The 14724-nt window shown below is 49.4% G+C and overlaps 1 protein-coding gene across 3 annotated transcripts in view; it reads right to left on the bottom strand.

The window, feature by feature from the left end:
* ZNF236 (zinc finger protein 236) overlaps window positions 1-14724 on the bottom strand; it is a 1135475-nt gene that overhangs the window by 132477 nt on the left and 988274 nt on the right. For all 3 annotated transcript variants that reach the window (XM_086965182.1, XM_086965180.1, XM_086965183.1), the window contains exon 30: window positions 13622-13751. In XM_086965182.1, coding sequence (XP_086821308.1) covers window positions 13622-13751 — 130 coding nt within the window. The remainder of the gene's footprint in view (window positions 1-13621; window positions 13752-14724) is intronic.

The raw sequence follows: 14724 nt of genomic DNA, 5'->3' as shown, positions 1-14724 counted from the left end.
GAAATACAGTCTATTATATCTAGTTGGAGCACGATGCGCTGGCCAACCGGATGCCTTCAGGGCAGGATCGCCGTCCTCACGCGTCTTGAAATAGCGCCGGGTGAGGGGGTGCGGCCAGACAAATAACTGGTCCGCGGTGGGAGCAAACAATTCTCCGAAGACGCCGGTCACTGGGGCTGCTCAGAGCAGCCCCAGTGACCGGCAGCCTCTGTTTGCCTGATAACTTTCCTCACTTACCTTTACCCTCTTACCTTCCCTCTCCCTGTATGGCACAGGACTGTGCCCCAATTTAACCCTTACTCCTTGGGTTATTTGTTGTATTTTTGAGATCATAAACTTATTGAACCAATAAATATTCCTTGGCCGGCTGGTCAAGGAATCCTGAACTATATAGAATTCCATTGTGATCTATATATATCATTTTTTCCTCATTCTCGTTTTTGGTCCTGAGCCAGCAGAGTGCCTTGTTTCTCAACGCCTCGCAAGATTCAATTGCCTGCGGGCAAGGGGCGGTACATTAGCTAAAATTATGGTCAATGGGGTGGCTTCGGGAGGCAGGCTTAAACTCACCACCTCTTTCTACATGGAAACAGCGGACGAGGTAAGTGGCAAGACTGTAAGTAAGGTAAGACTGTACGTGAGGTAAGTGGTAAGGCTTAACATGGGCAGGGGCCGAGCTCAATGTTGGCCTAGAGGTAATCTTTGATTCTATAGGTACGTTATATAGAACATGAGGGGACTTGGCCCTACAAGGGGGAACTATTATTCTACCACCCGAAACTGAATGGTTCTGCAACACATTTCCAGCATATACTCCTTGACCACTACGAAACATGTACTCAATTGCTGTTATCCTAGCTAACACATTTTCGAATGGGGCTATAGCTGATGTGTGTGGTGCTACTGAACCCAGACTCTCCCCTGGTGCAGGCAGCAGGCTGTATTGCCTCATGTAGGCTAATCATTTTGATTATAGCAGAGTCCAAATGTTCTAGGCGACCCCGAAATGAGGCAAGGCTGTTGTCAAACAAGTCTTTAAATTGTGCAAAAACAGTATCCAAGGTTACCCCCCCCCCCTCCCCCCACACACACACACACACAATGTCCACCGTAGAGTGCCTGGAACACGGCATACAGAGGGGATAGCGGTAGATTGTATGTCAGTTTGTGTGCTAATAGTACGAGTTTGAGTTTGAAGCACTTCGTGAGCATTTTGACGGGGGCGTTTTTGTTGTTTTGTTTTTTGGGTGCCCGCACCTTTTCTACGCTTCCCTGTAGGCTCCCTCAGATTGTCCTTAGGATCCTCAGTGTCCTCAATGGGAGAGGTAAGGGTCTGTAACCTTGTTGCTATGTTCGTCCTGGATGATCTAATTGTGATAGATGTGTCAATTTCAGGGGAAGGCTGAGGGTGACCTTTAATGGGGGAAGCGGGCAGTTCAGAGGGTCGGTGCCAGCATCAATAGTGCCTAGAGAATAGCGCCTCGATGAAGCTAAAGGTTCTAGCGATAAGCGTCTGTCAGTTCAATCTCGTGGAATAGCACTGATTCTGCTCTAACAATAAAGGCATCCAGGGTGCCCGCCACTCACGCTTGCTCATTTTGCTTACACCCCCAAGCAACGGCTCGCAGCCGAAAGTGAAAAATCAAGGAAGAGAACTGGGAGCGCACAACAGACAAACAATAGGGCAATGGGGCAAGAAATTAATTCCAAAGGGGTTAGTAAACAGAGTGGAAACGTTAGTGCGTGATCCTGTTAGGGAGAAATCAATGATCAAGAAAGTAACTTGTAAACTGAAGTTTGTGAGCAGAAACTACATGAGTTGGAGGGGTGGCCTAGCCCAGCCACCTCCGGGCAAGGACGGGCTTAACTGTGGTGCCGCAATGGATTTTAAAGTGCCTCCGGACGCACAGGCAGCATCAGCGCCTCCAGGCGCAGAAGCAGGCGTTATGGGGATTGAAGTCCCCCAGCGTTGTCAGCTTGCAGTTATGTTTCTTACTTGCTTGTTGTTTTGGTACTTGCAAATGTTTTACACTTGTTCCGTTGACCAAGCCTGATTGCTCTGTGCCACAGCTACCCAGGACTGAGCTAAGGGTTTCTATTAAAAAACCTAGCTGGACCTGATAGAGGTTGTGATATATTAGCTGGTGAGGTCTCACAACCACAACACATAATAATCCACCTTCCTACAGTTGAAAAATAAATCAGTTTATCAAGCAATATGGCTATTATACAAATGGTCAGAGGACTTGATTCCATCTGAAAAGGAAGGCCCCTCTCCTCGCCTGCTCAATAAAATTCACATTTTGTTTGGTGGTGTTTTGAAGTGTCCCTTCTGATCCAATGGTCAGAAATTAAGTTCTCACCATTTAATCAAAGAATTGCTTTTTAGTTTGTTATTAACTCTGCTTGCCTATTCAACTTATGAAGAAAGTGTTACATAATCCCCTCCAAAATTTCAGAAACTCAACTATAACTGCACAATATCACAGTTCACCTTCTAGGCTTTAGTTGGAAGCAGTCTGAAGAGCAAACCAATGATAACGTGTGTGTGTATATATGACAAGTGTCACCACTGCATATTTCATGGATAAAATTGCATAAACTTGTTTGTGTCCTGCGATTTTGCACTGACGTTTACACAGTTACAGTGGTACAAAACTGAATTTTTAAACCAATGGTTTTGTATAAACGCTCATTTTGATTGCCCTTGTAATGAAGGATATTTGAAGCTCTAATTACAGTTGTATTCTGCTAGATTTTCTCTTTTATGTTACATAGTTTTTGTGAGCCATTATGTCCTCAAGTTATGACTCAGCCACCTGCCAGATAAGCAATACACTCGCATGTTTTACTCTATTTAATTAGGCCCACAGTCCGCGCCACATCCACAAAATAAAAAAAAACTTGGCAAAGGCAATAGGATTTGTCTTATAAGGGCGGTGGCTGTTCTTTTGGCTTTTCAGAATGCTTGTTGCTGATGCTAGACAGCATCAATAAAGAGAAAACTGTAATGCTTGCTGTCAATGCTGAACATGAACAAAAAAAAACACAAAAAAAAAATCAAAAATTGTCAGCCCTTGCATAATGATATATGCATAGGCATACATCACTCACTGGACATGCGTCCTCTGAAAACATTTTTTTAAAGTTAATGTGGACGGGCCGGGAAGCATTGAGATGGGGTGAGGAGCTCAGAGGATGTTCCAAGCAACAATAGAAGGAGGGATGAAGGAGATGGCCGAAGAGGGGTGTAAAAAGTGAAGAACAAAACCAAAAAAAAGCAATCAGAAGAGGAGACGTGAGACAAGCAACAGACACACTCAGGAGGTAGCAACATGGAAAGAGTTGAGGGCGGGGCTGTAGGGGTGAGTAAATAAATGTTGGAGAGCAAGAAAGCGCATCTACTCCCAAAGTGTTGAAATAAAAATAAAAATACATTTGTTCCCGCTGTCTGCTACGGAAGTAAACAAGTCATCGAATCTGAAGGATGGTGAAGACGCTATGCACCAGGAGATGGCAAACACAAGAAGAGGACAGTCTGCAGGAGTTCGCAGCTACAGACAGCTACTAGATGTCTGTAGAAGAGAGCTGCAATGAACAGTAACAGATACACAAAACTCAATCCAAGCTTCCAACCCACACTGTCCCCGTAATGTGCCCAGGTCAGTGATGTTCCCCAAGACGACGTTCTGCTGTTGTTGCCTGATCTGAAGAATGACTTTCAGATGACAAATGCACCATGTAACCTATGCAATTAACCATCTACAACTAAAGCATGGGTAGCATAAAATAAATATCAGGTGTAAACATAACAGCATATTTTAATTTTTTGTACCTCCTTAAAATTAAACCTATCTGGAAACAGAATTACTTTTTAAATACTTATGAGAAAAATGTACTCCTAACCCCGAAAAATGGTGAGTAAAATATTCCTTCTTTAAACCTGATCTGAAAAGTCAGGAAGAACAAGTTACTTACCTTCGGTAACGATATATCTGTAAGAAACATTAGTTAGTGTTAGATTCCTTACCTTAGAATATCCCCAGGCGTCAGTCTGGATCCGGAAACTTTTGCGTAGCAGTACCCTTGCGCGTCGGTAGGCGTCGTCTGCAGGCGTCCCCTGCGGCTCCGCGTCCGTCGTCGGCGTCATGCGCCGTGATGACGTAGCTGGAGTATATAGACGCCGCCTCCGCGCGCTGACGTCAGTTCTTTGTACACAGCTTTTCCGCGCCAGAAGACGCAGAGCCATGAGAGAACCAACACTGGTGCCATTTGAAACTAGGGCCCTGAAAGGGATGACCTTAACCCTAGGTATCAGTTCGCAGAACGGGGAGGATGGGTGGGTTCGGTAAGGAATCTAACACTAACTAATGTTTCTTACAGATATATCGTTACCGAAGGTAAGTAACTTGTTCATCTGAAAGAAACACGTTAGTGTTAGATTCCTTACCTTAGAATAGATACCCCAGCAATACCAACCCCGGTGGTGGGTCTGCGAACCAATACATTCCTACACCAGAAAGTCCTGGAGGACAGAACGGCCAAAGAAGCCATCCCTCCGGACTTGACTGTCCAGGCAGTAGTGCCTCGCAAAGGTGTGCAGCGAGGCCCACGTAGCCGCTTGGCAAATGTCCTGCAAGGGGACTCCCCGGCCCAGGGCAGTAGTAGCCGCCGTGGCCCGAGTGGAATGGGCCCTCAGCCCAACAGGAGGCTCCTTCCGAGCCAAAGAGTAGCACGCTTTGAAGCAGAGAACGACCCACCGTGAGATGGTCCGTTTATGAACCGCCCGTCCCTTCTTCGCACCCACGTAGCCAACAAACAGTTGGTCATCCACCCGGAACTGGCGTGTGCGATCCATGTAAAATGAAAGCGCACGTTTTGGGTCCAGACGATGGAGCCGCTCTTCATCCTTTGAAGGATGCGGAGGCGGGAAGAAGGAAGGGAGGGTGATGGACTGCCCGATGTGAAAAGCAGAAACTACTTTGGGCAGGAAAGAAGGTCTAGTTCTCAAAACCACCTTGTCAGGATGGATGGACAAGAAAGGAGGTTGGACAGAAAGAGCCTGGAGCTCACTCACTCTCCTGGCAGAGGTGATGGCAACCAGGAAAGCCGTCTTTAAAGTCAGAATACGGAGAGGGCAAGAATGAAGGGGCTCAAAGGGAGCACACATCAAAAAGGTTAGAACCAGGTTCAAGTCCCACTGAGGCATCACAAACGGAACAGGTGGATACATGTGTGTGATGCCCTTCAAGAATCTCGTTACAATTGGGGACTTGAACAAAGAAGGCTGATCAGGAAGCCTGAGTAAGGCTGAAAGGTAGCCCTTGATAGTGCCCAGAGCAGAGCCCTGCTGGGCAAGAGAGAGAAGAAACAGAAGAACCTCGGAGAGAGGGGCAGAAAGAGGATCCACAGCCTTTGCTGTGCACCATGCCACAAATCTGTTCCACCGACAGGCGTATATCGACTTTGTGGAAGGACGCCTGGCTGCCAGAATTACATCACAGACTTCAGGAGGCAAGTCAAATGGCCTCAACTGCCGCCGCTCAATCTCCAAGCATGGAGGTGGAGACTGGACAGGATCGGGTGGAGGACCGTCCCCTGCTGCTGCGACAGAAGGTCCTCCTGAAGGGGCAGGCGGATCGGGGGACCGACTGACATGCTGAGTAGCTCGGGATACCAGTACCTTCGAGCCCAGTCCGGAGCCACAAGGATAACTTGGGCCCGGTCGCGCCTGATCTTCTTCAGCACTCTGGGCAGAAGTGGTATAGGCGGAAAGGCGTATAACAGACCGCAACTCCACTCGCGCCGAAAGGCGTCGCCGTGCGAGTGCCGTCTTGGAAACTCCAACGCGCAGAACTGATGACATTGCGCGTTCTCTTCTGTGGCGAATAGATCTAACCAAGGCTCTCCCCATTTCCGAAAGAGGCCTTGCGCCACGTCCGAGTTCAGACGCCATTCGTGATCCATCGAGCACCGACGGCTGAGTTCGTCCGCCCTGGCGTTCAGAGAACCTGCCAGGTGTTGAACCGTCAGAGTCACGCCCTGACGTTCCAGCCACTGCCAGAGGCGCAGAGCCTCCTGGCAAAGGGTCCACGACCCCACCCCGCCTTGTTTGTTGCAGTACCACATGGCGGTGGTGTTGTCTGTAAACACCTGCACTAAACTCCCGTTGACAAAGGGGAGGAATGCCTTCAGTGCTAAACGAATCGCCCGTAGCTCCAACAGGTTGATATGGAGCCGGGACTCCGCCGGAGACCAGATGCCTCTGATCTCCGCCTCTCCCAAGTGGCCCCCCCAGCCCTGGAGGGACGCGTCCGTCACGACAACGTGCTCCGGTTGGGGAAGGGAGAGGGACCTGCCTCTGACCAAATCGCGGTCCGTAAGCCACCACTGCAGTTGTCTCGCAGTGCCCTCCGAGATCAAGACGTGGTCGGACAAGTTGCCCTGATGCTGGGCCCACTGAAACTTCAGGTCCCACTGCAGAGCCCGCATCCGCCACCGGGCGTGATGCACCAGAAGGATGCAGGAAGCCATCAGCCCCAGCAGCCGCAGCGTCAACCTGACCGAAACCCGGGATAGCGGCTGAAAGATGGGAATCAACGCCTGAATATCCCGGACCCGCCGTTCCGGAGGATAAACCCGAAACTGCGCCGAGTCCAGAACCGCTCCGATGAAAAGGAGCTTTTGAGAGGGACACAGGTGTGATTTCGGCACATTGATGGAGAACCCCAGGCCGTGCAAGAGGTCTGCCGTCATCTGGAGGTGGTGGACGACTGTCTGGGGCGAGCCCGCCTTCAACAACCAGTCGTCTAGGTAGGGGAAGACTGAAACCCCTAACCTGCGCAGATGGGCTGTGACCACCGCCAACACCTTTGTGAACACCCGTGGGGCGCTGGTAAGGCCGAAGGGGAGCACGATAAACTGAAAGTGTTCCTGGCCTACCGTGAACCGCAGGTAACGCCGGTGGGCCGGCAGGACGGGGATGTGAAAATACGCATCCTGCAAGTCCAACGCTACCATCCAGTCTTGCGGGTCTAGAGCAGCCAAGACCTGAGCTAACGTCAACATCTTGAACTTCTCCTTCCGGAGGAAGCCGTTGACGTTCCTTAGATCCAAGATAGGACGTAGGCCCCCTTTGTCCTTCTTGGGTACCAGAAAGTAGTGGGAATAACAACCACGTCCTACTTCTGGCCCAGGAACGGGCTCGATGGCCCCCTTGGCCAAGAGGGCCGTAACTTCCTCCTGCAGAAGTTGCAAGTGGTCCCCCGACACACGGTGGTTCTGCGGTGGCATGGCTGGAGGAGTGGTCTCGAAGGGGAGGGAGTAGCCCCTTCGGACGATTTGCAGCACCCACCTGTCCGAAGTGATCGTGCGCCAGCGGGCGTGGTGATGGCGAACCCTGCCACCCACTGGCGTCACGCGGGCCTGAAAGCACGGACTAGGAGGATTTTGAGGCAGATGCTGCGGGGGGAGATGTGGCCTGACCCCGCCGTTGACCCCGACCACCTCCACGGCGGTTTCCACGGCCGCCACCGCGTTGAAATGATTGCAGCGGTGCGTGGCTGGCAGCACGTGTGGGGACGCCCCTTCCGTGGCCACGAAAGGAGCGAAACGAACCCGTTTGCTGGCACTGGGTCGAGAGACCCAAGGACTTTGCCGTGACCCTGGAGTCCTTGAAGCGTTCCAGCGCGTGGTCCGCCTTGTCACCAAACAGGTGACAGCCATCGAACGGCATGTCCATCAAAGTATTCTGGACATCTGCCGAAAAGTTGGCGGATCTCAACCAGGCGTGGCGACGAATCGCCACCGTCGTGGACATCGCTCTGCCTAGCGAGTCGGTCGTATCAAGACCACATCGAATAGAATATCTAGCTGCATCTCGACCCTCAGCTACAGCTTTGCTGAGTTTTGCCCGCACCTCCATGGGGCATTCTGGCAGCAGGTCCGCGACCGTATCCCACACAGAGTGGGTGTAGCGGCCCAAGAGGCAAGCGGTGTTGCAAGACCGCAGTCCTAAACTTAGGGACGAGAAGACCTTCTTGCCATACTGGTCATACCTCTTGGATTCCCGGTCGGGCGGGGCCGATGGGAATGCGGACTGGGAGGTAGAGGCCTGGATCACCAGACTCTCAGGGGTGGGGTGGGTGGACAGGAACTTGGGGTCGTCCGGACAAGGACGGTGGCGTCTGGCCTCGTTCCGATCAACAGGCGAACCTGAAGAGGGCCTGGACCACGTGCCCAACAGAACGTCTGATAAGGCTTCGTTAAACGGCAGCAGTGGCTCCTGTGGGCATGACCGCGGTTTGAAGACCTCAGTGAGGATGTTAGGCCTCACGGCCGCGACGGGGATCTCAAGGTGTAAGGCCTTGGCAGCCCTCATCAACACCACTGAATAAGCAGCTCCCTCCTCCGATGCCACGGAAGGAGGAGAGACAAAACCAGGGTTAGGAGAGTCATCCAGACCACTGGCGTCCCCCAAATCACCTGTCCAGTCCATGTCATACTGGCACTCACGTGACAGAGGGTCCTCAGACCCCTCCCAGCACTCACCGTACTCCACATCATCACCACATTCGGTGTCAACCATGTAGACCGGCTCCACGGGGTCGACAGGCCCCATCGGCGTTTAGCCCGGCGTCGGGCGACGCCGGTCCGACTCCGCGTCCGGATTCGGTGAGGGTATGGGGACGACGCCGCCCGGAGCCGGCGCCGGAGCCCCGGTGCCGCCCAAAGCCGGCACAGAGGAACCGGCGTCGCGCGGGGGCGGCGTCGGGGGTAACCCCGATGGAATCGGCGGCCGAGTGGATGGACGTCCATCCGGCGTCGACCCCGAAGGCCCTAGCGGCGCCGGGACCGGCGCCGTCGGCGGCGCCGGTGTCTGAGCATTCGACGGCGTCGAGGCAGGGTCAGCTGAACCGCTAGGGCCCCCGGACGGGTTCACTGGGCCCGTAGGCGCCGTGGAACCCGCCGGAGGAGACAAGGCCCTCATGGCCATGAGGAACGCCTCTATCTCCTCAGGCGTCGCACCTTGCCCAGGGACCTGAGGGTATGGGGCAGGCCGCGCCGGCAACTCCTGCGGAGTCGCAGGGTTGGGGTCACCCGAACCCCCGGCCGCATCGCGCGAGCGTCGGGGGGAGTCGGGGGTACGATGACGACGCCCCGACTTCTTGTGTTTCTTACCTGATGAACTCGACGAGTGATGTCGACTTCCGGAGCGCCCGGCGCGGCTCCGCGACCGCTCCCTCGAACGCTCTCTGGACCTCCGGCCGGACCGAGACCGTTCTCGACGTGGGGCCGACACCCGGAGTTCGAGTAGCTTGCGGGACCGCTCCCGCCTAGCTTTGCTAGTCAGAGCCCGGCAATCGACGCAGGAGTCGACGTCGTGGTCGGGGCCCAGGCACCGGAGACAGAGTCGGTGATGGTCCGTGACCGACATCGTGCGGTCACAACCGTCACAGTTTTTGAAACCGGGCATCCTACCAGGCACAAAAGATAGATATACTTGTAATAACTTGGTCAAAAGACCGGGTACCGCTCTTCAGATCTGCGTCTACTGGCGCGGAAAAAAGAAGAACTGACGTCAGCGCGCGGAGGCGGCGTCTATATACTCCAGCTACGTCATCACGGCGCACGACGCCGACGACGGACGCGGAGCCGCAGGGGACGCCTGCAGACGACGCCTACCGACGCGCAAGGGTACTGCTACGCAAAAGTTTCCGGATCCAGACTGACGCCTGGGGATATTCTAAGGTAAGGAATCTAACACTAACGTGTTTCTTTCAGATTAGTCTTACAAGTGAAGACTCAGCACTTTCAATATCATAATACTCTTATTAGGAATCCATGGTCCTCAAGCCATGCCTTTTTTCCCAAAAAACCTTTTCAAATTTGACATGAGCGAAGAGATCAGCCTTCCTACCTTCTGTTGTCCACATGATACCTGCACGCGTAGCAGGAGAGCACTGGTAGCTTTCTTGTATGCACAAAATAATCTTTTTACATGCTTTGTGTCACACAAAGAAGGGTGTGGTTGCTTGTTGGCTAGTTTCCTGCATAAGTACATACTGTTCATCCACTCAGGATGTCTATCAGGCCGCCCCATGCAGCTTAACAACCATGAATATCTGGGGCATATGGGAGTCTTAGGGCCTCTTCACCACACTGTGCAGCCAGGCCCCTGAATTTTGTTATGCCAATAAATTCAATAAGCCCACATTTTGGAGAGCATCTTGTACCTTTAATAAAAGGAAAAAAAAATGAAGGTTGATTGCTTTTCAGAAACTTGCAAACCTCTTCATGTGAATCTACTCTATCTTACATGGGAGTGGGTTTGGTCTTAACAGCTCCACTTACTCATTCATGTACTATTTAATTACAAGGTCTTCCCTTTCAGAAGGATCACGCTTCACCTTCGTAGCTGCAGTCCAGTGACGTCACTTGCCTGTCACTATAAGTCATGCCTGGGGGTAAAAGGGTGCTTTGGCTCAAACTGTAATTTCATATGGGCAACTCCTGCACCACTGAGTACATAGTGACACAAATCGCACATACAAAAGGTTTGAAAGACATAGTAACACAAAACTCACATACAAAAGGGTTGAAAGACATAGTAACACAAATCTCACATACTAAAGGGTTGAAAGTGAGCTGCCTGTCTTTCTCACCTTAGACAAGCTCCCAGTCTCGTTATCTTTCACTCTCATTACCGATAATATAACATTTCTGTTTAGTGCCCTTATTTCGAGTGTGGAGAAGAATTCATAGTCATGTGATAATTATTGAACAGCGCTGTTTTTTTCGCGACAGATCTTGGCAGGTCAAACTGCCAGAATGTGTCAAGATAAAATGGGACGTAAAAAGGCAAAATAAGAATTTTTCAGCGTGACAAATAACGGATCCACTGGTTATGCCTCATTTTACCCTCCAAAACACAGAATCGGAAGTATTTACTACACCCAGTAAACAGCTCACCTTGTGGAATCAGTATTTACTGTGCTTTCTAAACACCGCCTCCTTTTCTGAAGCCCAAACGGTCACAGTAAAGAAAGGTGAGCATACACACCTCCCCTTCTCTGTCAGTACTCATCATGTGCAGGTCGCGCCTGACGTTAGTAGCCTCGGCCTTGCCGGAAGTGGCCCAGTCTGTGAGCAGCGCCAGGAGAAGAGCGTTTGCTTCCAAGTTCTATCTGTGCTTTGTGCAACCCTCGGATCTTTATTTATGGGTCGCCTCAAACAAAAGTCCAGGATGTGGTGGGCGAGGGTGTGAAAGCCACAGGCGGAGGAACAGCACATGGTCAACTACCTGACATACCCACAAGGGGAGCAGGTGGGCGAGAAGGTGCAGCAGGCACCCCACAATTGTGTGATACCTCATCCCACTGCATTCAACGACACTCACATTACCAAGCACAAGCGCGCGGAGGGAGGCAGGGCCTGCGCTATTCCCTAGCCGGAGCGTGGTTCTTCCCGGACTTGTAAGACGGGATGTGCCGATCCTAAGTTGCGATAACGAGCAACTTGTTTGAATTACCGTGGTCCTGCATTATTTACAGGGATTTACGAATCAAATTAAGGTCAACTCAAATAGACCATCCCTCTTTGCCTCGAAGCGATTGGTTTACCCGTTCGTTGAGCAACCGGTTACACGTCTATTGTGTCACCAAACTGGGCACGAATTATATCGTTCCCTTGTATTAATAACAACTTTACCAATTGATTTTCAACGGATACACCAGTTATGGGTGACCCGTCCAACTGATCTGGCCTGATACACCTCCACATTGGTGTGGTGCTTCCCCCCCCCCACTTCTGTCCTGAAGAAGACCCGCAGCAGAGGTCGTGACTTCCCCGTATTGCGTCAGGGTCGAAACGTCGACGATTACCCCCCCTTTTTAATTTTTCTGTAAAGCCTATACCATTTTCCCTGTCCCCTTGTATAATAGTGTATATAAAAGTGTATGGGTGGGCTTTTTTGAGTGCATTGTAAAATATTCTATGTCTTTAGCTTTCCTTCTCTTATCACTTGAGCACCCCCTTTTTCTATTTTCCCTAAATGTTCATCTTATGAATATGTAAATAAACTGCAGTATAAAATCTTATGATACTGTTGTGTTGGGTACATTGCATTTATAGCATAACAAGCTAAAATATCTCCGTTTGTTTCTCAGATTGCATCTGATTATCTGTCTGTTGTGATTAACTAATATTTACATTAATTGTTTTTCATAAATTTGTGTCGAGGACTATTTCTCTTATATATACCCACAAGGGGAGCAGGTGGGGAGCAGGTGGGCACCCCACAATTGTGTGATACCTCATCCCACTGCATTCAACGACACTCACATTACCAAGCACAAGCGCGCGGAGGGAGGCAGGGCCTGCGCTATTCCCTAGCCGGAGCGTGCAGCGAGGCGCGATGATGGCGACCATATGGCGTTGTGCGCTCCCGCAAGGGAATCACCAGACGAGCATGTGTTGCCATTGCAAGCAATGCAGCGCGTGCACGTTTTTGCCCCCAAAGCTGTGCCGATGGCTAAAGGTCTCTCCACTATGCAGCGCATGCGCGCTGCGTAGACGAGACCTAAAAAGCAGCAACTGGGATTTGAAAGCCTAGGCTGGAGTTGGGCAGAGAACAGTACTGTCAGATCATTTACCAGACCAGCACTGGCTAGTAAAAGAAACACTGCTAAGCAGCTAATATATATAAAGCACTTAAATGTTTACAACAATGTTAGGATCTAAAAGGTTTTCTTTGACAGAAATGCTAAACACGAGGGCAGTTGGGGTTGTTGTGATCGGGCAACAGAAAGATTAAAGACCTCATGGTGGTTGATCCACGGATATTTACGGGGCTACAGAGGACAGTATTGAAATGGTGTTCTTTCCATCACCTGAGGCTCATTCTTGGAAGTGACGACTCGTGTCAAAGTATCTCTGACCTCCATTACCTTTCAACAGCGACCAAGCACCTAGGATCTGCTGGTCTTTCACTATTAAGACACGTTTGCAATGAGTCGTGAAGAAATACACCAACAGGAACCTTACAGACGCGAGGAACACAAACTTGGAGCTTAATCGTGCAAGTCTGAACCAGATGGCGGAAAAAACAAATTAGCATGAAGCTAGTGCCAATGCGAATGTACATCGAGAGGTGTTGTCACACTGAATCTTGTGACTCGAGAACATTCTTAGAAGAAAAGCAAATGTCTGAGCCCAATACTACATGGCAGACGTAAGATAATGATGTGTTTCTGAAGCCACAAAGGCTACAAATATGTTTAGACATATTCAGTACTAATCATGGCAAACTATCGAAGGCACTTGCTGGGTCCTCATGGCATGTTACTTTATGAAGACAAGTTAAAAGAGCACAATGCAGGGAAATGTGCTATCACAATGAATAATACATTGAAAGCATTGCACAGTACATACAATCAAGCAATAAAACAAAATAATGTTCTAATATCTTTCAAATGAAGTTACTTACATTTACATTATGTGACTTTTCTTCAAATTTACAGAAAAGTCCACAGCAACTGCCACATGATAATAAAAGATTTCGCAATCTAACATTCAGACCATCACCCCATAAAACCTCTTCAGTTGGTACTGCTGGACTTACCTGTGTGAATGCGACTATGCCTTTCTAGTTGACTTGGCTTGGCAAAGGCCTTTTCGCAAGAATCACATTTGAACACTTTGGGCTTCAGAGAACTTATCGTAGGACCTGCTTGATGTGTCAGAACATGATCCTAATAATAACAAAAGTAAAGTGAACATTTAAAAAAAAAAATCATTAAGCATGGTTGCACTGTTATGTTTCCAAAGTACTCCTGTTATGCTGATAAAAGGTTCTCATATTAGTAAATAAGTATACAGATGACTAACATGAGGGATGGGTTTACCTACTTCAAGTGATTCTTTGGTTCCACACTTCGAAAACCACAGATCAAGTATTAGGTAAGGTCTTAATCCAATAAATTAATTAGTTTGTGAGTGATATCAGAAACAGCTGGTACCCCATTTGTAGATAAATGATTTAATACTACACCTTATGTGGATATCCGAAACAGAAAAAAATAAACAGTACCAGATATGAAAAGGATACGTATGGTAAACAAGAGACACATATGACAAAAAATAACTGTAAAAGACATGACATATCTCAAAGTAGATAATAATAAAGAAAAAAACATTAGGCGCCATGGGGCAATACAAGAAAAATTACCAATGATATAAATAGCAAAAAAGGACATATAGTTAATCTGTTATTTCATCATCTGTAGAGGCAACTACAGACAACAAATAATTCTGCAGTGGTTTTCAAAAATCTTTAGGCATGGATGTGACTGGCTGTACAGAAGCATACAATTCAGAGTTAGTGTCACAGAAGGACACGTTTTTCAGCCAGGTTGCCACTGTGAGGAGGGTACGAGTTCCACAATGTAGGGAGTTTTGTCGTTTGGCTAATAGTAAATCAATAGCAGTACAACAATGTAGTCCCAGTGGTCGATCATAAGAGACTGAGTGGAAAAAGGAATATGCTACTTACCCAGTATGCATCTGTTCTTGGTATATAGAGCTGTGCATAGATCACGATTTAGTGTTGGGTCCGAATGTTTGCACTTTGTTTTTCTTCGAAGAAGCCTTTCCAGTCATGAGGCAGGTGACTCCTCCTTTCGGTGATAGTGCACTTGGTCATCAACTCCATGGTTAGATTGTTTT

The sequence above is a fragment of the Lissotriton vulgaris genome, chromosome 4_1 (genome assembly GCF_964263255.1).
Source record: "Lissotriton vulgaris chromosome 4_1, aLisVul1.2, whole genome shotgun sequence".
NCBI classification, from domain to species: Eukaryota; Metazoa; Chordata; class Amphibia; order Caudata; family Salamandridae; genus Lissotriton; species Lissotriton vulgaris.
Note: the sequence above shows the minus strand (reverse complement) of the source record. Positions and strands in the feature narration are given on the sequence as shown.